Source organism: Amyelois transitella, chromosome 5, assembly GCF_032362555.1.
Source record: "Amyelois transitella isolate CPQ chromosome 5, ilAmyTran1.1, whole genome shotgun sequence".
NCBI classification, from domain to species: domain Eukaryota; kingdom Metazoa; phylum Arthropoda; class Insecta; order Lepidoptera; family Pyralidae; genus Amyelois; species Amyelois transitella.
In genome coordinates, this window is record NC_083508.1 from 10,682,979 (window position 1) to 10,706,644 (window position 23,666).

General features: G+C 37.0%; 1 protein-coding gene across 1 annotated transcript; it reads right to left on the reverse strand.

Annotated features, from left to right (window-relative positions):
- Positions 1–2,372: 2,372 nt before the first annotated feature.
- Positions 2,373–23,584, reverse strand: LOC106134518 (phosphatidylinositol 4,5-bisphosphate 3-kinase catalytic subunit delta isoform). The gene is made up of 19 exons (XM_013334597.2): positions 23,445–23,584; positions 23,019–23,279; positions 22,455–22,686; positions 21,710–21,936; positions 17,872–18,100; positions 17,284–17,441; positions 16,559–16,783; positions 15,836–16,035; positions 15,107–15,301; positions 14,131–14,340; positions 12,159–12,302; positions 11,601–11,725; positions 10,875–11,019; positions 10,152–10,340; positions 9,184–9,326; positions 8,790–8,956; positions 7,921–8,100; positions 7,442–7,561; positions 2,373–7,009 (listed from the first exon to the last, which is right to left on the reverse strand). The coding sequence occupies exons 2-19, from the start codon at positions 23,160–23,162 to the stop codon at positions 6,887–6,889; spliced, it is 3,156 nt and encodes a 1,051-aa protein (XP_013190051.2). The 5' UTR covers positions 23,163–23,279; positions 23,445–23,584; the 3' UTR covers positions 2,373–6,886.
- Positions 23,585–23,666: the final 82 nt, after the last annotated feature.

The window sequence follows — 23,666 nt, forward strand, 5'->3', positions numbered from 1 at the left end:
AAAATATGCCTATTATTTTTCACTTTATATATAAACCTTAAAACTAGTCGAAGATAGTGTTATTACCTACACTTATTAATTTAATTCAATATTATTTGGTGATTTCATCCTGACATTCGGACACCTTAATCGAATTGCTTTCTATCCTTCATAAATAAATTGCAGAATCATCTTAAAAAAATATTTACGACACATAAAATACTTTGAAGTTGTAAAATAATATTTAAAATAGGATGTTAAAACTGATAATTTGAAACAAAATCAAATCTTTCAACTTGATCCAAACATCATCTTCATTTATTGCCTATCGGTGTCATATCTACAAATTCAGTGCTCTATAAAACACTCGGTATAAAATGATGACATGACCATACGTACATCCTAGTTTCCTCACTACATAAATTGCACTTATGAATCCAGTATACACAAACATGAGGTTTTAGTTTCGCGTCGATTTAGCACTACATAGGAAGCATTTTGGGTTATACAATATGACTATTATATTATATATATCGGTTAGTTATTAAAAAATTTTAACATAAAATCGATTAGAAACAGAATTAAAATAAAAAACTTATTAGAATTAGAGACTTCAGACTCGTTATATAACTATACTATTCTCTGGAATTAAAACCAACATTACTTTAGCTTCGTATAAAATATTAGTACTAAATTTTTATGTAAAATGTCAAGGCAAATAGGTACATTAAACTTGCGCTGTATGTAATGAAAAGATACAATAATATTTATACGTGGCATTTTGTTATATTATACGATAACTCCAATTTTATTCATCTATAAAATTGACTTAATTAAAGAGAAATCCATTATAATATTAAGACGCTAGTTGGAACACAAAAGTAAACATACATTATGAAAATCATTATAATTTATAATACCTACGAACGTGTGTAGAATATGAAGTAGGACCTTATATTAAGAGTAGTTATATATGTACAAAGAAAATAAATTTAAAATCAAAAGTGAGAAGTTTTCAGTATGATTTCGTAGTAGAGAATAGTCTACGTGACTTGTATCCTCTTTCTTAAATAATATTACATAACAATCACTGTCTAATAATAAGTAATAGTAGTTTATACTTTTATTATTTGAATGTTGATCAAATATTTTCGCATAAAAAGCAAACAAATAGTACGAATTTGATACCCACCCAAAAACTCGTATCGGTGGTATGCATGAGGTTAACAAGGTAAATAAGTTAGTCTTGTACCTTAATAAGGCATTACGATGAGTGATTTCATCAAACACTTTCAAGTATTGAACGTTGAAACTAATCAATTTGACGAATGTTCATTCATTTCAAATTAAAATGACGAAAAACTACTGAAATTCACATACAAACGAGTCGATTATATTAGCCAAAACATATGAAAAAAGTTGCTTTCGATTGTTTCTAATTATTGAATCAATATTTTCAATATGGGTTCTTTAACGACTGAATAAACTCATGTATGCTTTTAAGCTAGATTAAACTATAATATTGTGTAGTCCACAAACTCCGAGCATATTATGAATAACCTACGTGAATCAGCTAGAGGGAAAGCGCATATCATAAACTTATGCACTTATACAATCAACTTATGTCTATTGATAATTAAAATGAACTGTCAGTCTAACGTTTATCTCTGTTGGCAGTGTGTAGTTACGGACTATTCATAGATATTGTTTACTTTAAAATATATATAAAAAATACGTGACCTGGAAGGTGTTTTGTCACTAGAATTTTCCCAAACGCCTTCTTTGCTTAAAAGTTCACTTCCTGCCAAGTAGCAAAGCTGTTTTAAAGGTAACTCAGGTATTATATTAGTTTCACTTGGTACAGATTTGATTTTAAATTCGCCTTATTATTTTGCTTTAATTGGACAAAAAAATAGTAAATATCCGAACTAAAATTAATTCGAGTCGGGAATCGCGTTATCGATGTAGATGTCGACAAAATATAAGACAATTATTTCTGTGAAATGTATATAACATCAATATTTGTGGTAAAACTAAGGGTTCCCGGAATTTATGACCAGAATATCATTGATTGACCGTTAGTCATAGGTGCATTGCGGCTTACTTAGTGAAGTGTCACCGGTGACAGCCGAATGACCTGGATAATCTGGTCTGATAAGCCAGCCGCAACCGCATGGCGAGCTTATATTACATACATATTAATAGAATAAGTAATAGAGGCGTGGCTTCCGGCAATGTTGAATTACCGGAAAATTTTATTTTATTTATTTTATTTTATTTTATTCGGAAAACATACAGTCTTACAAATCTAAATATACAATCCAGTAAGAAACAAATGACCAATTACATGTTTTCGCATTTATATATCTAAAGAGCTTGTCTAATAAAAAATAAAGAAATTGTTTTACGACTCTATTTACGTTATATTCGTACAAAGCGACAGAAGGTCGAATGTTGAAGACAAACCAATAGTGCATCAATAATCCGGTTTCAGGCGGAGGTGCCTTAAAATCCAGGAGTAACCTTACTTCTCGATTTCAAACGCGCGTTGCAATCAAAAATGCTAGGATTACGACGATAACAATGGCGATATGGCCAACTTCCAGTTTGTATGGGGCTGTTTTAAGATTCTTTAGGTCCTTAATTAAAGGCGTCCAATATGTTTTTTTTATACAGTAAACAATATCTACAAACTTCAATCGGAGCAAAAGAAACACTTGTATACATTTTGGCAAGTAACCTGTTAAAGGCTTAATGTTCCTACCTGTTTGTTAATCTAGATACAGCTAAAAATTGTAAACTATATTCACACTCGGACATTTCCAAAAATGAGGGTATTCCACCATAGAAATCGGTAATTCACCAAATTTGGTCACCAGATGGCAGCATATAAGTCACATCCTGCTTTTAATCAATATATCTGATTTCACTGGACAAAGACTCACCAAAAGAACGTTCGAACTTATAGTCCACAAAGTTTCTGCGCCAGATATCATCTATTGTAACATTTATTTGAAATCCTTAACATATTTGCGTCACGCCCAGCATGTATTTTTCATCTAAAATCCATTTAAGTACTGAAGTTAAGGTAAAATATTTTGATAAGTCTTTTTGTAGAAAAAAACTTTATACATAATTTTTTATTCAAGAAACTTTTTCTACTACTCAGTACATATAATCCATTTTGTCCTACACAGATCGACCATCGGTAGGAAAGTCTTTCTGATGTGTGTGAATTGCTCGCCATCGTCACTGTCTTTTATTGGCTGAAAGTCTTCATAGAAAGATTTCATAGCGATCGCATGTGGAGATTGTTTCTAGTATCTTCTCTTAACATAAACTACATTTTACTGATCAATATTTTTTTAATATTTGTTGTCTGTAAACTACCAATGTTTAGTAAACATATATTAGTCAATGCAATTCACGTATTTAAAAAGCTGGCCTTAGAAATGATGCATTAAACAAAATTAAAATAAAGGACACAATAATCAGACAAAGCTAAGTTTTGAAGACAAAATTCATGCTGATTGCGTAAACTGCTATTAACAAGTATGTCACATTAATGCGCTATAAAAATTCCAACACAGCGGCCCTCGGGTCTCCGAGATACCATCGTAGGGAAAGTTGCGCAACCTTTATACAACAACCACAGTAAGAATCATTGGGTTCACCTAGCTGAGAATCCGACTGTGATATATTTTTTATAAATTTAATTCATTTAATACCTAATAAAAAGTGTGGTTTCGTACTATATCGATATCGACTGTTGTATTATTGGGTGTAGTTTAAAAGCTTAAATTTTTCTAAATCATCTTTTCTACCTGTTTTTTTAAGTTGAAAAAGACATTAGTACAATATTTCTAGGTTTTTCTTTAAAGTTGCAAGGTGAAGTTAGTTGAAGCATAAGTATTTTTTACCAAGCAGACTAAGCCTCCAAAAATGCCGAATCGCGTTAGTGTATCATTATTTAAATAGTTAAAAGAAACCAGTTTTACTAAAACGATCAGTATTGCGAATGCCTTACTATGTTATCGTTTAGATAAGGTCATTAATTAGTAATTATGTGATTGGACTTGTTTGAATCGAGACTGTACGTCGATAGAATACTACGAAAATGTCAATCCCAGAGGTGAATTTGGTATGAAATAACTAAATAAATTCACAGAGACCAAGTTATGCTTTTGTGGAATAAAAAAATAAGATGAAACGAAAATAAAACTATTTACATATCAATCAAGTAATAATCCACTGAATAATGAGAACATTTTTTTTCTATTCACGTTTTTATGCTTACATCCCCATTAAATAGGTAACTATGTAAGCTTTCACGTGAGTATTGCCATTTCAAATTATTGCAAGGATTTCATTTCAATGATCCAAGAGAAGTAAATAATATTCACGCAGTGGCAACATTCATTTCATACATATATTGAATGTATGTAATGCTTAACATTGTCACATTATTACTATATGAATTGTATATTTCGCTATGGCGCATTTCAATGCTAGATACTAGGTTCACAATACTGTCAACAGTTTAATGCATTGTTACGAAATCGACCAATGACAGCTCTCCATTTTCTTTAGCGTAATCGGACATCAAACTCTGTAAGGAATAGAACGTTTTAAGTTTATATATGTGTTTTACTTAACGCGATGAACTTCGGTAGCGGCGGCCCTTTCATCTCCGTTCTCTATTCCTTCATTCGAAATCTTAACCTACCATAATTAATTACCTGTTCATAAATTAATATCCCTTAAATCGCCCATAAAATATTTGAACGAAAAACGGTCACTCCGTAATTTTACCCAATCATAAATAAAACATCTCATTTAGTTTATTATATAAATTTTCTAAGGACATTTATTCGTGCAAATATTTTAGCCTGACTATGCGATATATAAAATTACAAATTATTCATATAACTCATTACACTACTTCGTTACAGCATACCTAATACACAAACACCCAGAAGACCCATATAACCCAGAACGGGTTTAAAGATCGGACTAAATTAATAATATGGGTTTAAGTTCCTAAATTTATCATGTTTCTTGATATTTCTTCATATTCTATCACAGCCATTTACGGCCGTCGCCTACCTATAAAACATCATGTAAATATCGATACATCAAAAAGAATTCAGCAACCGAAATTATTATAAGAAACATATCCATTATTCTTTTTATAGAAGAGTTTAATAAGAAAAACGAAATTATTTCGAATCCGAAAAACGATAATTGACCAATCAGGTTACGTTTGCAAATGGAGTACTGCGATTGGTTGATTTCTCGCAAACGCATTGCGAACGTTTGGGTCATTGTTGCGGTTAAGTTTCTTTATCTCGTTTTCGATGCGTAAGTAATATTTGTTATAACTTTGAAATCAAAACTTAACATGTTATACTTACAAACATAAGTTTGTAATGGGTATCTTATGCTTCGCTATACAATTATAATAGCGTTACAATCAAATCCTGACCTTCGTTTCGTTAAGATGAAGTAATTCTTTCTATGATGATATTTTGCAAGGCCATCACTCAGAATCAAGAATATTCTTAAAACGAAACAAAATTGGATTAAAAAATGGCGCCGCGATAAGCCAACCTCCTTGTTAGTATTTAACTATCAGTCTTACTAAACTATCCTGTCCCATCCACATTAAGATTTTCCAAAACTGGTTCGTATCCGGCCAGTAACAAAATATACATAGTATGTAATAAAAAAAAATATTGTTCAATTTTAAAAAAAAAAGCAGGCATAGCCCACATTATTATGCAATTTTTTTTTTAATCTTATTTTCAAAAAATGTGGACAAGAACACCACTTTTGTATTCCCCACACATTTTGTCATCGGCGTAAATTCGGTACGATTTTGGGTTAACTTTGTTGTAAATTTAAGTAGAGTGTTGTAATTTCTACTTCAGGTGTTCAATATAAACTTACAAAGGTTTCACTATGTTTAAACGTTAATACTTTTAGCGACATCTGACTAAAAATAGCGTATTTTAATTTTTTACATACCAATCGTCCAGTACTAATAACACGCGTTGTGGTAAGAATTTATAATATTTGCGAAGAACACAAATTATTTTAAAGAAAATTAAAGATACTGAAGTATGCAGAACAATATTCAAGCTTTGATGTTTAAAGTCTACAATGACTGCTTAAAAATGTTTCTATGCCCGATAATTTTCATTTTTTGCAATTTAAGGTCTCACTTTATCCCGTAAAAAAGTTACTGAAGTGTAGACCGTTCAAAAATGAACCATACACCCTTGAAGTTAGTGTGTAAAATTTGCTCTGCCTCTTAAGGCGGTTCTTGCTTTATTGTGTTACGTCATAAAGTCTCCTTAAAAGAGTATTTTGCTGAAATCTTACATAACTGACGTAGTTAGTACAATAAGACTACGCTTTCACCGTTACGAATTCGTATTTTTTGCGTAAAGCAATATTATAAGGAATACATAATATACTCTACACCCTGGGGCAAAAACTCGGGTAAAGAACTTTCATTGTTCCGATGTAAGCTGTAAGCTTTACACTTCGAGCTATTCTTTACCTAGATAAAACACAGTGTATTTATTAAATCGAAGTTTTAACATAACAATTGTCGTTAGTACCGATCGATTTTTGAGTTTACGTTCTATATCTTTGAACCCTAGCGTAAGAATCTACAACGTTTAGTCGTAAATTTATTTAACCCTCGACGTTAAATTTTCAATGTCTGCGTAAAATGGTATTATGCGGAATATGTGTAAAACAATATACTCTATATCAAAGTTTTGACATACCGATGTTGGCAGTACAAAAATGATCCTTACACCCATGATGTTAAGGTTTACAAAGTCTGCGGCGCGTGTTTCGGCGCCTGTCTCTTAAGGCGCCGGCCGACGGGCCACTGTCAGTTGTTCTTGTCTATGTTGTGGAAAGCCCAGTTGATCGAAGTGGTCCAGGAATTCTTTATGGCGTCGTCGAACTTCCATCTGAAGTGGGCCATCGCTTCTTCTTCGGACAGGTTCATCACCTGTGACAATAAAGTTTGGCTTAATGGTGTTCTTAAATATTTGTAAAACAAATGTATATAAATCAGTAATTTCATTCTTGGACGTTCGACTAATACTAATTACTACATCAACTTAGAACACAGGTGCAAAATCTGGCACATATGTTGATCTAAGCATAATAAAAGTCAAAAATTTAAAAGTGATATGGCTGCCATAAATAGATTACTATTATTATTGAAAACCCCCACCAGACAAGAATGTATTGTGTCACCTTGACTGTTCAACCTGATGACTGTGAACGTAGACAAAGAATTAATGAGTTAATCGTCATGTACCTTCTCTATACTTCCAATTAAGACATTTACATCATCCGTCGAAGAATAGATTATAAAATGTGTTCAGTCTGAATTTTTGTATATTAGTATTTAATGGCTAAATCCGACTTGACTCACGAGAGTCTCCCTGAGGTACTGCAAGTCCTTCTCGGAGCTGAGCTCCTGGAGGCCGGTGGACATCATCATGGAGAACAGCGACAGGATCAGGTGCCCGTGCTTGCGGAGGATCTTGAAGGCCTGCCAATAAAAAAATAACGAATGAAGTACTCAAATAGGCTAGTTAAAAAACGAATAGAAGGAAATAGTATTATGGAAGGCGTCTACCATGCGAAAAGCATAAATTTAGAATTTTCGTTTTCCGTACTAAATTAGCTGCTGATACATCGAAAACAAAATGTATTTTATTTTCAACTCTTCTGCATACCTAAATATATACTTAACGGCCGACTTCTAATTCCTTAAATACTCCTCCTAAATTTATTGTACAGACAGACAGACGGTCAGTCAGAATCAATTTAGTGCAACCTCTGAAATTAATTATAATTATTTCAAAATATAAAATCATTTTCACTCTTGTATGAAAGAAATGACCTCACCGTCTCACAGTGTTCCCTGAAAATCTTGAACTCCAAAGGCTCGTTGTCCCCGGTGCCGCGTTGGCCCTTATTGATGACGTGTATGAAGTCGTGCGTTAGCACAAACGGCACCCGTTCCCTTTTGATGCCGTACTTGTGTTTGAAGTGACCGAGAAAATGGCCGAAGTCTATGTGGAATAGCTGTAAGAAACGTTTGAATTGATATTAGATGTTGCCCGCGACTTATCCGATGTGTTTTAATTATTTACTAGCTGTGCTCGCAACTTCGTCCGCGTGGAATAGTTATTTTGGACATCATTGAAGCCCTCAAGGATGAATGATTATCCCCGTTTTTTTACATTTTCCATTATTTCTTTGATTATAGTTGCAGCGTGATGTTATATAGCCTAAAGCCTTCCTCGATAAATGGGTCTATTCGACCTAATTTTTCATTCGGACCAGTAGTTCCTGAGATTAGCGCGTTCAAACAAACAAACTCTTCAGCTTTATAATATTAGTATAGATATATAGCACTGTATCCGGGACAGCTCATGTTGAACTATAGAGCTCACCAGTACAAGACATTGTTTCGACGCCCAGAAATTTATTACTAACTCGCGAAGTGAAACGACAGGGATAGAGATATGGGTGAGAGCAGAATAGCAACACTAGACGAGTGCATATGATTTCAATTTTCTTAGTCAGTCGCGCGTTTTCCCACGTTCGCATAATGAAAAAAGTGTAGCTAGAGCTCCAATATTTTTACTGCACTGATAAAAAAGTAACCTTACTGACCTAATCTGGTATCATGGTCACTCCGGACTTCTCTCCAAAGAGGCAAAACACCAGGAGGAAGAAGACAAATTAAAAAGTAACCATGACATAGTCACCTGTCCGTTCTTCTTCAGCATAATATTGTCCGGGTGTCTGTCCGCGATGCCCAGCACATACGTGGCCACACAGTACCCGGCACAGCTCATGGTGAACTCGTCCACTGCCTTGTTGAAAGCCTCGTTGTGGTGCTCTTGGGCTTCCTCTGCCTTCTTCTTCAGCCACTCTGGATAATTTTAAAAAGTCATACTATGCGATAATGAAATAACTTTTGTAAAGCCTCAGATCGATATCCTCCTTTTTAAAGTCTCGAGTTTCTAAAACCTTTTCTTAAGTGTAACAATAATTTTTCTAAAAACCTAATAATCGCGAACAAACAAACATATATACAGGTGAAACTGAGAACCACCTTTTTTTGAAGGGGGCTTAAAAAAAGAGAACAGAAGTACTCACGCAGCAAACTACCCCGTTTGATGGTGGACGCCGCGTTGAAAGGCGCGTTGTTCTTCTGTATATGAGCGATCGTTTTGGCGTCTTCCACCACCTCGATCATACCGACTTCGTTCTCCATCGATATGCAGTTGTAAAGGCTCAATCTGAAAGAGGTATTTTAGTTTACATACACATAGTCCACGTCTATATCCCTTGCGAGGTAGACGCACTGTCTACAGACAACAGTTGAAAAACTGAAAGGGTAAGTTCAGCTGTTTGGCTTAATGATAGTATTGAAATACAAATAGTGACTGGTTGCCCCATTGCCTACAAGAGGAATCCCAGTTTTAAAAGCCTATTCCTTAGTCGCATTCTTCTGAAGGGATCTCACCTAGTCTTATTGACGAGGTTATATCAAAAGACTTATGAATGTGTATGAAGCATGCCATCGTGTAGTCTATGCCCCCCATCCACCCCATCGAGAAAGGAAAAACACTAATCTGAAGTCATATATCCGTGTTTCTTCCACGGTAGATCCATGATGCTTACTGAAAGATTAAAGTCTCTGCTTCCCTTCAAGATCTTCCCCTATAAAAAAAATTACCGACCTAAAGTCATATCCGTGACTCTTCCACAACCGATTCATTCTTACTGTAAGATTATAGTTTCTCCTAGATCTCCAGCTATAAAAAAAAACAACCCACCTAAAGTCGTAGCCGTGACTCTTCCACAAGCGGTCCATTCTTACTGTAAGATTATAGTTTCTCCTAGATCTCCAGCTATAAAAAAAAAAACAACCCACCTAAAGTCGTAGCCGTGACTCTTCCACAACCGATTCATTCTTACTGTAAGATTATAGTTTCTCCTAAATCTCCAGCTATAAAAAAACAACCCACCTAAAGTCGTAGCCGTGACTCTTCCACAACCGATCCATTCTTACTGTAATATTATAGTTTCTCCTAGATCTCCAGCTATAAAAAACAACCCACCTAAAATCGTATCCGTGACTCTTCCACAGTCTGTCCATGATGCGCAACATCTGCAAGGTGAACATGTCCTGCCGCAGGTCGTCCCCTATCTTCAGGATGATGCGGATGTCGGCGCCGTACGGGTCCACGTTCTCGAACGTCACCATCAGCGGGCGCATCTTGCTGTCCATCACGCGGCACACTTCCGGCCTGGAAATGATTCACGTACAGTCACGTCTATATCCCTTGCGGGGTAAACAGAGACTTCTTCGGTCGGACGATGGTCTTTAAAAGACTAATAGGCCACGTTCAGCTATTTGACTTTAAGAATTAAATGTTTCAATTATTTTTTTGTTATGGGCCTTTTTATACAGTATCCATAAATGGTGAGAACTGAGAACTCATAAATCGTTATAACTGGATTTATTTTATGGTTTAGGTACACTTGTCTATGATACGCCAGTGCCGGTAGAAAATTGCCATTTTAACTATAGAAGCATCTTGTAAGATTTTGGTTAAGTTCGAGCTACTAATGTGCCTGTCCTAGAGAGGTCATATTAATTTTTATATTCGTGCCGGTAACCACACGGAATAGAATAATTTTTTTTTATCAAAGGCTAAAATCAATTCACTGTATCACCTGTGTTACTTCTTTAGTAGTCTCTGCCTACCCTCCGGGAAAGAGGCGTGATTTTATATATGTATGTATGTACTTCTTTAGTTATAGACTAGTAAATGACTTACCTGACTTTCTTACACACGTAACTAGGGTTGAGAGGAGATACGAAGTCCTTCAATATGTCTACACAGTGCTGTTGTTGAAGCTGCTCTTGTAGATATTTCTTCGCTTTGCCTATTTCCTTCATTTTTCTAACGTTTTGACTAACCCCTGGAATGAAAATATTAGGTACTTACATATGAAATTGGCGTTTGGTATAGGAGGAACATGAAGTCTGATATTTATATACATATATATATCATATATAATATATATATACACATATATATATTATAAAAATCTATCATATATATATACATACATATATGTATTTGTCCCGTATATATATATATATATAAATATTATAAAAATAAATACATACATATGGTCACGTCTATATCCCTTGCGGGGTAGACAGAGCCAAAAGTCTTGAAAGGACTTAATGGCCACGTTCAGCTATTTAGCTTAGTCGCCTTTACGACATCCATGGGAAAGAGATGGAGTGGTCCTATTCTTTTTTGTATTGGTGCAGGGAACCACACGGCGTATTCAAATTTTTTATATGATTTAATATGGTTAACTTAATATGATATACCTGTGTTTCAAATTGTAAAGTGTGATAATTGTAATAGGTGTAAACCGTTTTTGTCACAATAAATAAATAAATAAATTATATATTAGTTATATTTTTTTTTAATATCTCAAATTAACGATTTTTGGCTCTGAAATATAAAAAGAACCAAAACACTTACATTTGAGTTTGTCCAAGCACTCAATTTGCCTCAGCAATATATTGATGTGCTCCTGACATCCGCGACAGTACGCCTCTAGCAGCAACCCAAACCGCACGGCTACAGATTGCATGTTCATTTCAGATCTGATGACAAAAAAAAACGAAACGTATTTTTTTTCTTTTTCTGCATACAAGATAGACAGAGCCTTGAAAAAACTGCACGGAGCGACTCTCGTCGAAATACGCATTGGAGCATGATTACACATTCAGTCAGCTTAAATGTGCAGTTTTCCAGCGCCGTAAGAACTTCGGTTGACACTCAAACTAATGTACATTACTCAGAAAAAAGTAATAAATGCATGTCCGAGGAGAGATTTGAACATACGCCTCTCCAGAAAATTTATCAATCGGGCACTTTACCGGTCTCCACCAGCATTCAAGTATAGACGACATACATATATACATATAACCACGTCTATATTCCTTGCGGTGTACACAGAGCCAACAGTCTTGAAAAAACTGATAGGCCATGTTCAGCATGTTGGCTTAATGATAGAAATGAGTATAGAATATTTACCGTAAATGCCAAAACAGGTAGTGTCCGATGACCATATTCTTGAAGGCTCGCCGTAGGAGGAACACGGACAAATCGCACATCAGGTAAGACTCGTGTTTCAAGGCTTGAACTAGCTGAAGAAGGTATAGAAGGAGGTCGTCGTCACTGTGGAATGAAATAAAAAGAAATAAAATGAAAACAGTCTCGTGCTTTTCGCGGAGACAGTAAATGTCTACATACATACATATGATCACGTCTATATCCCTAGCGGGGTAGACAGAGCCACTAGTCTTGAAAAGACTGAAAGGCCACGCTCAGCTATTTGGCTTAATGATAGAATTGAGATTGAAATAGTGACAGGTTGCTAGCCCATCGCCTAAAATAAAGAATCCCAAGTTTGTAAGCCTATTCTTTAGTCGCCTTTTACGACAACCATAAGAAAGAGATGGAGTGGTCCTATTCTTTTTTGAACCGCTGCCACACGGCACGACACACTGTAAGTAAATGTCTATTTTTTCGTAAAAAACAATCTTTTGAATATACATACTACTCTGTCAAGAAAGTAGCAGGAAAAGATCAATAATACACAAACTGTTTGTTATTCATCCAAATTTATTTTATCACCTTCAAAATATGCTCCTTTAGAAACGATACACTTACGCCAACGAATAATCCAATCATCAAAACATTTTTTAAACGCTGTTTCCGGAATTGAGGTCAGTTCTCGCCGCGAATTCTCTTTTATGTCTTCTACCGATTGAAAACGGGTGCCACGAAGTGGTAATTTGAGTTTAGGAAAAAGAAAAAAGTCGGCTGGAGCCATATCTGGTGAATATGGTGGTTGCTCGATGGTATTTGTTGAGTGTTTGGTTAAAAATTCGTTCACAATGATGGCTTTGTGCGAAGGTGCATTATCATGGTGCAAAATCCAAGAATTTTCTTTCCACAAATCTGGCCTTTTTCGTCGGATTTGCTCTCTTAAACGCCGCATAACACTCAAATAATATTCCTTATTTACCGTTTGACCTTCCGGCAAGAATTCCGAGTGCACAACACCGCGATAGTCAAAGAAAACAGTCAACATGACTTTGACTTTTGAACGACTTTGGCGTGGTTTTTTCGGTTTCGGTTCAGTTGGAAGGCGCCACTCCGAAGCTTGTTGACTAGTTTGCATGTCAAACTCGTAAACCCACGTCTCGTCACCAGTAACAATGCGTTTCATGAATGTTGGGTCGGAATTGACTCGTTCTAGCATGTCCTCAGCGACTCTCATGCGATTGAGTTTTTGAAAAAAATTCAGGTCTTTTGGGACTAGCCGAGCGGCAACATGTTTCATACCCAAATTATTAGTTAAAATGGTACGGATCGACTCGTGAGATACAGAAAGTTCGGTGGCTATCTCTCTCAAAGTTGAATGAGGATTTTCAGTCACTATTTCCTTCACTTTTGCGATGTTAACTTCAGTTGCAGACGCTGATGGCCTACCAGAGCGAGGCAAATCTTCCATCACATCTCGACCGCTTTTGAACGCTTTGTACCACTCATAAGCACGAGTTTTTGATAAAGTCGATTCACCGTAAGCCTTCTGTAACATTTTCAGTGACTCCGAACACGATATTCCATTGGCAATGCAAAATTTAAGACAAACTCTTTGTTCGATGTTTTTATCCATTATGAAATTAGCAATACACACTAGATATGATATAACTAAAAATAGCACTGTATTTAATGTAAACAACAGATGCAACTCAAACTCCGCGCCAAAATGGAAAACAGTTGTGCCAATCTCACAACAACAAAAAAAACAAAAATTTGAATTTGGAACCATAAATAAATAATCCATTCCCGATACTTTTCTGACTGAATGTATTATATCTGGCCGGTCAGACAAGCAACAGCCAAGTAGTTTTTTTATTCTACTTAAAAAAAATCCCAACAGCCAAGTAAAGTAAAAAAAAAGTTGTTTAAAAAAATCCAAATCAAAAGTACCCACCTGATATTCTCCAAACAGCTGACCGCAAAACTCCTCACGGCTGTGTCCGCGAACGCATAGTCCAGGAGCTCGAGCGCGGATTCCACTGGCAGGGCGCGCGGCCACTCCGCCAGCAGCCGCGCCGCCGACGCAGCCTCCGCGCGGTCCCCCCACTCCACGCACGACAGGAGGCGCGGCAGCAGCTGCGGCGCGGCGGTTTGGAAGAAACTCCTGAAATCATAATACACAATTCAGTGTCTCGAACTGAGAAAATGCTGCAGTGCAGTTTGTTACCGCTCCTTCTGCACTGACGCCTTGGAAGCGGCAGTATACTTAGTTTTAATTAATTTATTTGACGTCAACCAAATGTTGTGAAACCATAAGTTTTGATAATTATTAAGCGATATGAAGTATCCTATAATAATGAATGAAAAATTTGAATTTGAATTTAAGCGTAGAACCAAGGCACCCCCAAATAATTGGGAACAAAGTGTTTCGAAGATTTATGTTAATCTTCTATGTGCAATCTAGACAATAATAATAGTCAATCAAGTGAATGGCTGATAACTCTTCGTTTAGGCGATAGGCTAGCAACTATTTGAATCTCAATTCCAACATTAATTGAAAAACTTCGAAAATGAACTTTTAAAATTGAAACGTCTTTAGGAGAACAATACTGACAGCGAATTACTCAAAAGCAAACCCTTTTAATCATCAGTCCATGAAGAAACAATTGTCGGAGAATGCTGGTAGATTCTATACAAAAGTTATTTTCTTAACATAATTGTAGACTGACAGATGATGCCTTTAGATTAAGTCAGCCTATTCTACATACCAGATTAATTTTTATATGATAAAGTATAAATCAGAGAGCTGCTTAATAAATGCTTTAAAAACAAAATTATAAACACCAAATTTGTTCACTAAGAAAATTAATCATATAAATTTAATTTTTTTTTAATCAGTTATTAAAAAAAAATTATTGCCATAAACTTACCTCAACTCCCAAATGTCCTTTTTGTCCTGTTCATGCATATCATACATGGGGTCCTTCTCGGCCGTAGCACTGAGCCTCTCAAAGTTCCTGTGCAGACGCGCCATGACGTCATCGGGCGACACTGTCTTGACCGTCTCCGCGTACGCTTTCACTTCATCCTGTTTCGGGAACAGGATCGGGTATTGGCAGTCGTAGCTGGAATAAAACAATTTCCCGTGAAAATATAAACTTTCGACATTGTGTTTTGTAGCTTAAGTATAATTTATATAGACCGTCTATATCCCTTGCGGGGAAGACAGAGCCAATAGTCTTGAAAGACTGAAAGGCCGCGTTCAGATATATGGCTTCATTATGAAATTGAAATTCAAATAGTGACAGGTCGCTATAGCTCATCGCCTATAAGAATAATCCCAAATTTATCCTTAATCGCCTATGAAAAAAATCTAAAGTGCCGAAACTACACGACACCTTCTGTTAATATTTAATTTCCCTTTTCTATTAACCTGGTATTCATTAGCTGTGAATATGCCTTATTTGGGGGTATAATACCTAAAATCTCATCAGATCTATTTAATTCAAACGCATTCAAATTTTCATTAAATAAACCCTATGAGAGACAAGACATTATGCCTTGTCAAATTTTGTAAATATACTATACTATCAAGGCCGTAAGATGGCGCCACTACAATCTATTGGTAGGTTCAGTCAAATCTATCGTGTAAAACTTACTTTGAAAACCTCACTTGCAGCTCCGCCCCGGACTCAGTCTTACAGTTGGAGAACACAGTTCCCAGCGGATGTAACACCTGATCGTCCTGAGTTTCGTCTGCCACGTGGGTGGACATGAACAGTGTCACTTTGTCCGTTCTGAGTTGATCTTTGTAGTCGAATATCATTATGTTCGCCCACGCTAGTTTGTTGATTGGATCCTGCAATCAAATTAAGTCAATTAAATCTATAATCTATAATAATATTGTAAAGCTGAAGAGTTTGTTTGTTTGAACGCGCTAATCTCAAGAACTGCTGGTTCGAATTGAAAAATTATTTTTGCGTTGAATAGACCATTTGTCGAAGGAGGCTTTAGGCTATATAACATCACGCTGCAATTATAAGGAGCAAAGAAATAATGGAATATGTGAAAAAAAAACGGGGAAAATTATTCATCCTAGAGGGCTTCAATGATGCCCAAAATAACTATTCCACGCGGACGAAGTCGCGGCTACAGCTAGTCTTAACTATATAAATAATAAAAAAATCGCAGTAAGGAACCTTAGACTTGACACGTCTTTGTCTAGATTACATTTAATTTCAGAGATAAACAAGCAGTTCATATTATTCGCTTCAATTTTGAAAAGACTGTTGCATAACCTCGCCATACGCAGTATATCATTCACTTTGATCGGAAAACTCCGGTCCTATTCCTAGTTCAACTTACATGCCTCGCATACATACCTTAGCCGCATCCTTCCCCTTCTTCTTAATCTTCAGATTCTTCGCTTCAATCTCGAATATTCCGAAGCATAGTCTCGCCATACGCGGTATATCGTTCACTTTGATCGGGAACCTCAAGTCTTGTTCCCATTTGGCGTCTCCCGCGCACGTCACGAAGGCCGGCCGAGTTTTCTGCACCTCGCACAATGGCTTGCCACCGTGGAATATACCAGCTTGACATATCACCTGAAATTGTGTGTATTATTGTAGCTTTTGAAGAGAACATAAAAATCATAATTTTTGCGCTGTAATATATATGTATATGCTTTATTTTATTGAGTTTAAAAGTAATAATTTGGCGTTTAGGTTCCTTATGCGGTCTAGAAATTTCAGGGAATTTCGGGAAACCTCTACCACTAAGAGGAGTTCTCCGAAATTCTCGCGGGCACCAAAATAAGCTGGATTTTTAGTTTCATGAGCGCTTGCATCTCATCTCTAGTATATCTCTAGTATATATCAATAAAAGGAAACGAACTAACTGGGCCAGCCCACATATCAACACGCAGTCCAAAAAGTCTAGAGATTTGATATTGATTTAATTTAAAATTTGGCATTCCGTATTTAGTCTATGGGTGCACTATGGCAGTGATTTTCGGAAATTTCCACGTGCTCGGAAATTAAGGGGGTTTTTGGTTTTCATAGGCCTTATAATATTCCGAATGTGTAGATACTACAAGGTGACCTACCTCCCGCCCCGGGTCTACGTTAAGCCCTCCCACAGTCTGCACTACACACGTGTAGTTCATGTCTATATCCCACGAAGACTTGTTGGCTCTCCTCCTTATCGTGTTCTGGTTTTCGTTGGTAGACCGCCTCTGTTCGCGGATGTAGAAGTTTTGAGTATCTGTAACCGATAAAATATTAATTAAGCAATACTTGCAAAAGTCAGCAAAATGTTTCAAAGTTTTTTCCCATGATCGGATACCTGCCGCTGAGACTATGCCGCAATAGGAATGTCAAACTTAGCATAAATTCTAAAGAGAAAATTTTAGTATACATACAAAAGATTACACCTCTTTAAGTCAGCAGAGAGTTATTCTTTCACTAACTACAATGTCTGCATACTTCTTTTGTTTCAAGGTCGTCGGTAAAGGATACTACCTGCCTGACTTTGAAAGAGTTCGTGCATTAAATCAAGATACATTGGGGTCGACCTTCCGTTCGCAACCTTCCTATTAACACTGGCCTCATAATAACATGATCAGCTTAACTGCTTCTGAACGACAAAACCTTGTCCTAAATCAGATTCTCTGTGACAACAATAGCGTCCTCACCCAGAAACCTCAGCTGGTTGACGTTGACGGGCATGACTTCGGGCACGGAGTCCTTCGCGAGCATGTCCTGGACGTACTGGAACTGGATCAGCGGGTAGTCCCCGAACAGGTACTCCTCACGCCCGATCACTTTCAGCACGTAGTTGTGAGACAACACCTGGGGGTGCATGACCTTCTCTATGTGCTGCTGAGGCGTCCGCGTCACGGGCACCGATCGGGATTGGGAATCCTGAAAAAAAAAACAAGTTCGAAAAATTGGTAATTGATCGTTGGGGGTTAAAGGCATGCGTACATTGTAGTATTATTACCTAAACCCACAGTCTAAACGACATTTGTGACATCGAGTCAAAGCTTCATAGGAGTGATGAAATTTTAAAAGACCATTTGTAATTTTTAGAGCCTTGGACTGGGAAAATCTGGGGGAAGACAAGGCTATGAAAAATTCGACATACTCTTCGAATACATCTTTACAAAAACAAATCCCCCTTACACAAAATAAAACTAAATAGGTACTTATATATTCTCTTTCGTAATAAATGTATGTGATTAAAAACAAAGACGTCAAAGTCGGTCAAATGACAATTTATCCTTTTCAAACAGTGTGTCAAATAAAAAAGACAAATTTATCAAAAGACAAAGTTAAATAGATCTACGTGTTCGTTTGCTACGTTTAATTTGCGTACAACATGTTGAAATCCCGTTTCAATCTTAAGACCAAAGATGATGATGATGAAGTTAGTGTACGGGATGGAGGGGGCGCCGCAGAAGGGGGGCAACAGGACGATGTTCGAGGCGACGCTGGAGCACGAAAGTCCAGAGGTGGCCAGAAGGGTAGAGGTGGAGCAGCCGGGGGACCGGGGGGCAGGGGAAGCAGGGGTGGCGGAGGAGGTAGAGGGGGTAGAGGGGGTAGAGGGCAGCGCGGACCATCGGGAGCGTCTGGAACATCAGATGTGGGAGCCGAAGGAATGGGAGACGAGGGGATGGAAGGGGAGATGTGGATGGGCGAGGGAGAGTGGGGCGTCGAAGAGATAGAACCGGAAGTCGTGTATCCATCGAGGGTGCTGAAGAAGTCCGAGATCAGTACCAGGTTGAGCATGCTTGGGAAGGTCGCTGAAGGTGATGGGTAAGAGATTATTATGATTCCCTATATTTATAATGATACGATACGACGATATACGAAAGTTTTTTGCGTTTTTAAATAATAACACGAAGAACTTTCAATTACTTCAACGAAGTGAAAGGGACTTTAGTGAAACCAAAAAAATTGACGTAGATAAAATTTTACAAGTATTAAACCTTAAATTTACAGATTCACCTACTTGAAAGCGTCGTGTACAGGAATGGGTCTAACCGACATAAGCGCTATAAAAACGTTTCGCCATTTACAATTCGTGGACTTTTCCAGAAACAGCCTAGACCTTAAAGCCTTACAGGTCCTCACGGAACTACCATTCCTTGTGCTAATCCACGCTGACGAAAACGTGGCCCGATCAGCCGGTCTGCGCAGCATGAAATACCTCCAAGTCCTCATTATGAATGAAAATCTACTTACACACGTCCGTGATGTGTACCAACCGGAATTGTGCACTTTGGAAGTCGGCAAAAACAAGATCAAAGAAATAGCTTTCGATAACAAAATGCCAACAATAAAATGCTTGGATTTTAGAAACAATTTGATACAAAACGTATCAAATTTGGACTTCCCGAATTTAGACAGCTTGTATTTGGCCGGCAATAAGATAACAAGCCTGGTAGGGTTGGAAAACCTGTACAATTTGAGAATATTGCATGTTCGCAATAATCCTATAAGATTGTTAGACGGCTTCTCACCGGAGCAGAAAAAGCTTCAGTATATAAATCTGAGGAACTGCAAAGTTGCTACGTTGAAGCAAGTGAAGAAGTTAAAGGTATGCACGTACAAATATCAATTTTACGGAAGATATTACTTAAGAACATTTAATAAGTGCAATGGGCCATATGTCTTATAACGATTCCTCTCGGAGGGGTAGGCCGAGCCAAATTTTTTCCACTTACCATTCCTGTTAACGTCATTTGCTTCACACACATTCTATAATCTTTTCATGCAAGTTCGTAGTTTGGGATGCTCTCTTAGCCTGAGCTTACACCAGAACGCTTCCGATTTGATGGAAGATAAGTATTTTCGTCCACGTCTCCCCTTTCAAATGATTCCATTTTCACTCGCCTCGTGTATTTTCTCAGTAAACCTGCTTTTATTCACCCGCTCAACATAACCAAATCATCGAATCATTCTCCCAATCATATCACAATATTCCCTCAACGCGTATATTACTTGGAATGAACTAATAATCACAAATTTATTTAGATGCTCGATGGATTAGAAACTTTAGTTATGAAAGGCTGCCCGTACATGGGAGGCACAGGTGACGAGAATGCCGATACAGGGAACGAGGAAGAGGACAGTGAAGTTAGGATCGAAGTGTTGGCGGCCCTGCCTAAACTGAAGAGGCTGAACAAAGGAGTGGTCACCCCTGAGGAAAGGTTTGTTATTTGTGATCACTTTATATTAATAAGTCTTAACGTGCCGCAAGGAAGAAAGTTTATTTGTTTGTTCGTCTGTTTGTTGTCTTCACGCGATATTACTTCATAACTACATACATAACACCTTCCTCTTGAACCAGTCTATCTGTAGAAGCCAACAAAATACGTTGGGTAGTTTTAAATGTTGAAACATACCTCGTATATAGGGACAGACAACGTGAAACGAACTTGTTTTATACATTGTATTGATGGGTAAAATGGAAGTTTATGTTTATTGCAGGGCAGAGGCTAAGGACCTAATGATGCAGTGGCTCGAGGAAGGCGAGAAAGATGAAGAAGAAATTGTAGAAGAAGAGCAGCATGAGGAGTCGACTGCTGATTAGATTAATTAGATGTTGTAATAAAAATAATATAAAATATATACTGTTTTTATTTTTAACATACACATACATACATACATACATACATAAAATCACGCCTCTTTCCCGGAGGGGTAGGCAGAGACTACCTCTTTCCACTTGCCACGATCTCTGCATATTTCTTTCGCTTCGTCCACATACACATTTTGTATTATAAGGTTCCAACCAAAAATATAGAGAGTTGGGTGATTCTGAATACCACACCTTCTTCAGTCACAAAGTCTATAAAAATTTGCTATATAAAAGTATTACATCTACAGGTTCTAAAAGTTTAGCGGTTCTTTACAAGATTATCAAAACAAAAAAAGCTTAGTGGTTTTTCTCCTTCGCAAAACGCAAGCAAATGCATATGTAACACATCAATAGATGATGGCAATGTGCTGTTTGCATGTACCATTGTAACTTCAAAACTCATCTCGACACTAGCCCTGACTAGGTACAAATATTAGCAGGCAGTTGCAAAAAAAGGAGCTAAGTATTTTAATTACTTCTCCAGACAGCTCCATCTGTTTGTTCATTCGAACCCGGGACCCCCGGTGTCACAGACAAGCGTATTACCGCTGCGCCACAGAGGCCGTCACACATTATGGATCTTCAAAACTATTAATCACATTAACCTACTATAAATAAAATTTCTTTGAATAAAAACAATATTTTTAATTATGTCAACCACCTTCACAAAGAAATTAATCTGAAGAATCACTGAAAAAAATCTAGGAAATCTGATCTGAAACTGAGAACTTGAAGAACAGCAATGATTTTTATTTCATTGCAGTTCTCTGGGTAACAAACTGCTAAGTTGAAGTTCTTCTCTAGGGCAGATAAGACCAGGGCTGACACCAGAAGAATGAAATGATGATCATACGTAAGGTAAAAATGTCATAAAACCAAACACATACCTCTGAATTAGCAAATCTTGTTGTAAGCGTAAATGTATTCCTATTTAATTTACTCCTAAGTGCAGTCGGCACTGACTGGTCGGCTAGTCTCGGTGGGCACTGATATTTTAACCGTTCCAACCATGAACTTTGCATTCTCTTCATTAAACTTTCTTCAGCTAAGTTTCGCATTTGGGCGCGAAAATCGTTCACCTCCATGCTTCTTAGTCCATCGAATTCATTCAAACCTAAAAAAGGATAATAATCATTTGTACTAAATCACACATCATGTAGCTATATTCAAATCATAGTAATAGCAGTGCCGTGTGGTTCCCGGCACCAATGAAAAAAGAATAGGACCACTCCATCTCATTCCCATGGATGTCGTAAAAGGCGACAAACAGGTAGGCTCATAAAATTGGGATTCTTTTAGGCGATGGGCTAGAAACCTGTCACTATTTGAATCTCACTTCTATTGCTAAGCCAAACAGCTGAATGTGGCATATCAGTCTACTCAAAACTGTTGGCTCCATCTACCCCCCAAGGGATATAGACGTGATTATATGTATGTATGTAAATATGTAAATAGTTGTGTAGCCTGTTGTTATTTTGAAATCATGACTAGTGCTATTACAGGCTTCTAAGATAATATAAATTTGACTTTACCAGTAACTATAATAAAGATAATAAAATAGTTTTCTATTTCTTTAGTAATATGGTGCCACCCACACTTAGTACATTTATTCAATATATAATATGAACTTACCTTTTCCAATCAAATGACTGATTTGTGTGTTGAGTAAATGCTCGCCAGGCCGGTCCACAGACCTCTCTATGATCATAAGAACTCCGCATACTGGCTTCACATCTCTTAGCCTTTTGCCCTCATCATCTATCACTTCGAGCACCGCCAGAGAGTTGACAAATTGGAATACATAACAGGAACTTTCGTGAAGCATGCCAAATAAGGGGAAATTGGCTGCATTCTCCCATAAATCCTTACAAAAGAAAAATTAAGATGGGTATTCCATTTACTAATAGGACACAGACAAATCCAGTATCATGATCAATATACTTTTCCCACTTGTCTCTCCAAAGAGGAGAGAATGTAACCAGGATTAATGCCAGGAGAAAGAAATTTAAACCAAAATATATTTAGGAAATCAATGCACAAACACAAGCAGTGATCAACTGTATTGTTTACAATGTAAACAGTGTGATCTACTTTCTAAAAATTTTAACTCTGTAAATATTATTCAACAGCGACCTGCTTTCTTCAGGAAATGATGCGAGAACTTAGAAAACTATTATAGTGGTCTGAAGTGTTTACCTCCTTGATGTCTTGAAGAGTGGAATCCCAGGTAACTTTCAGGGGAATGTAAACAGAGTTTGGTAGCAGGCATGTGAGCTCCACACAATCTGCTGGCGTAGTCTGCCAGTAGTCCCACGTAAACGGGCTCGGATCAGGCACCATTTTTTTTTAACTTTACTTCCTCCTCCACACACAATATACCCTCACAACATTTTTTGTTGACCTTCCACAGATAACCCCAGTGTTACTAGTTTACAGCCACCGGGTCCCTGTCTCCAACTGAAAACAATGCACAGGCGATGTAATACACTTGTTATTGAAAACGCCGCAATGTTGAATCATAGCATTTCCTGGTATTTACGAGACAAATCGCCATTTGAAACTGTCACCGATAACATTTCACAAAACAACTTCGGTGCATGCTGACATGTTCCATTTAATTACCTGTTGGATTTTGTTTACATAATTTAAGAAAATGTAGAATTTTTATGATAAATATGTTCAAGAAAATTGTAAATAAAGATTACGTGCAACAAACTAGAAATTGAGTTTGAAGGAAATTGTTTATGGTAGCGACAATTTTTTTTTGCAAGGGAAAATGAAAGCTTCGGCTTTAGCATGCGTATAAAGCTCCTATTGATAGGCGATTAAGATTATATTGATCAT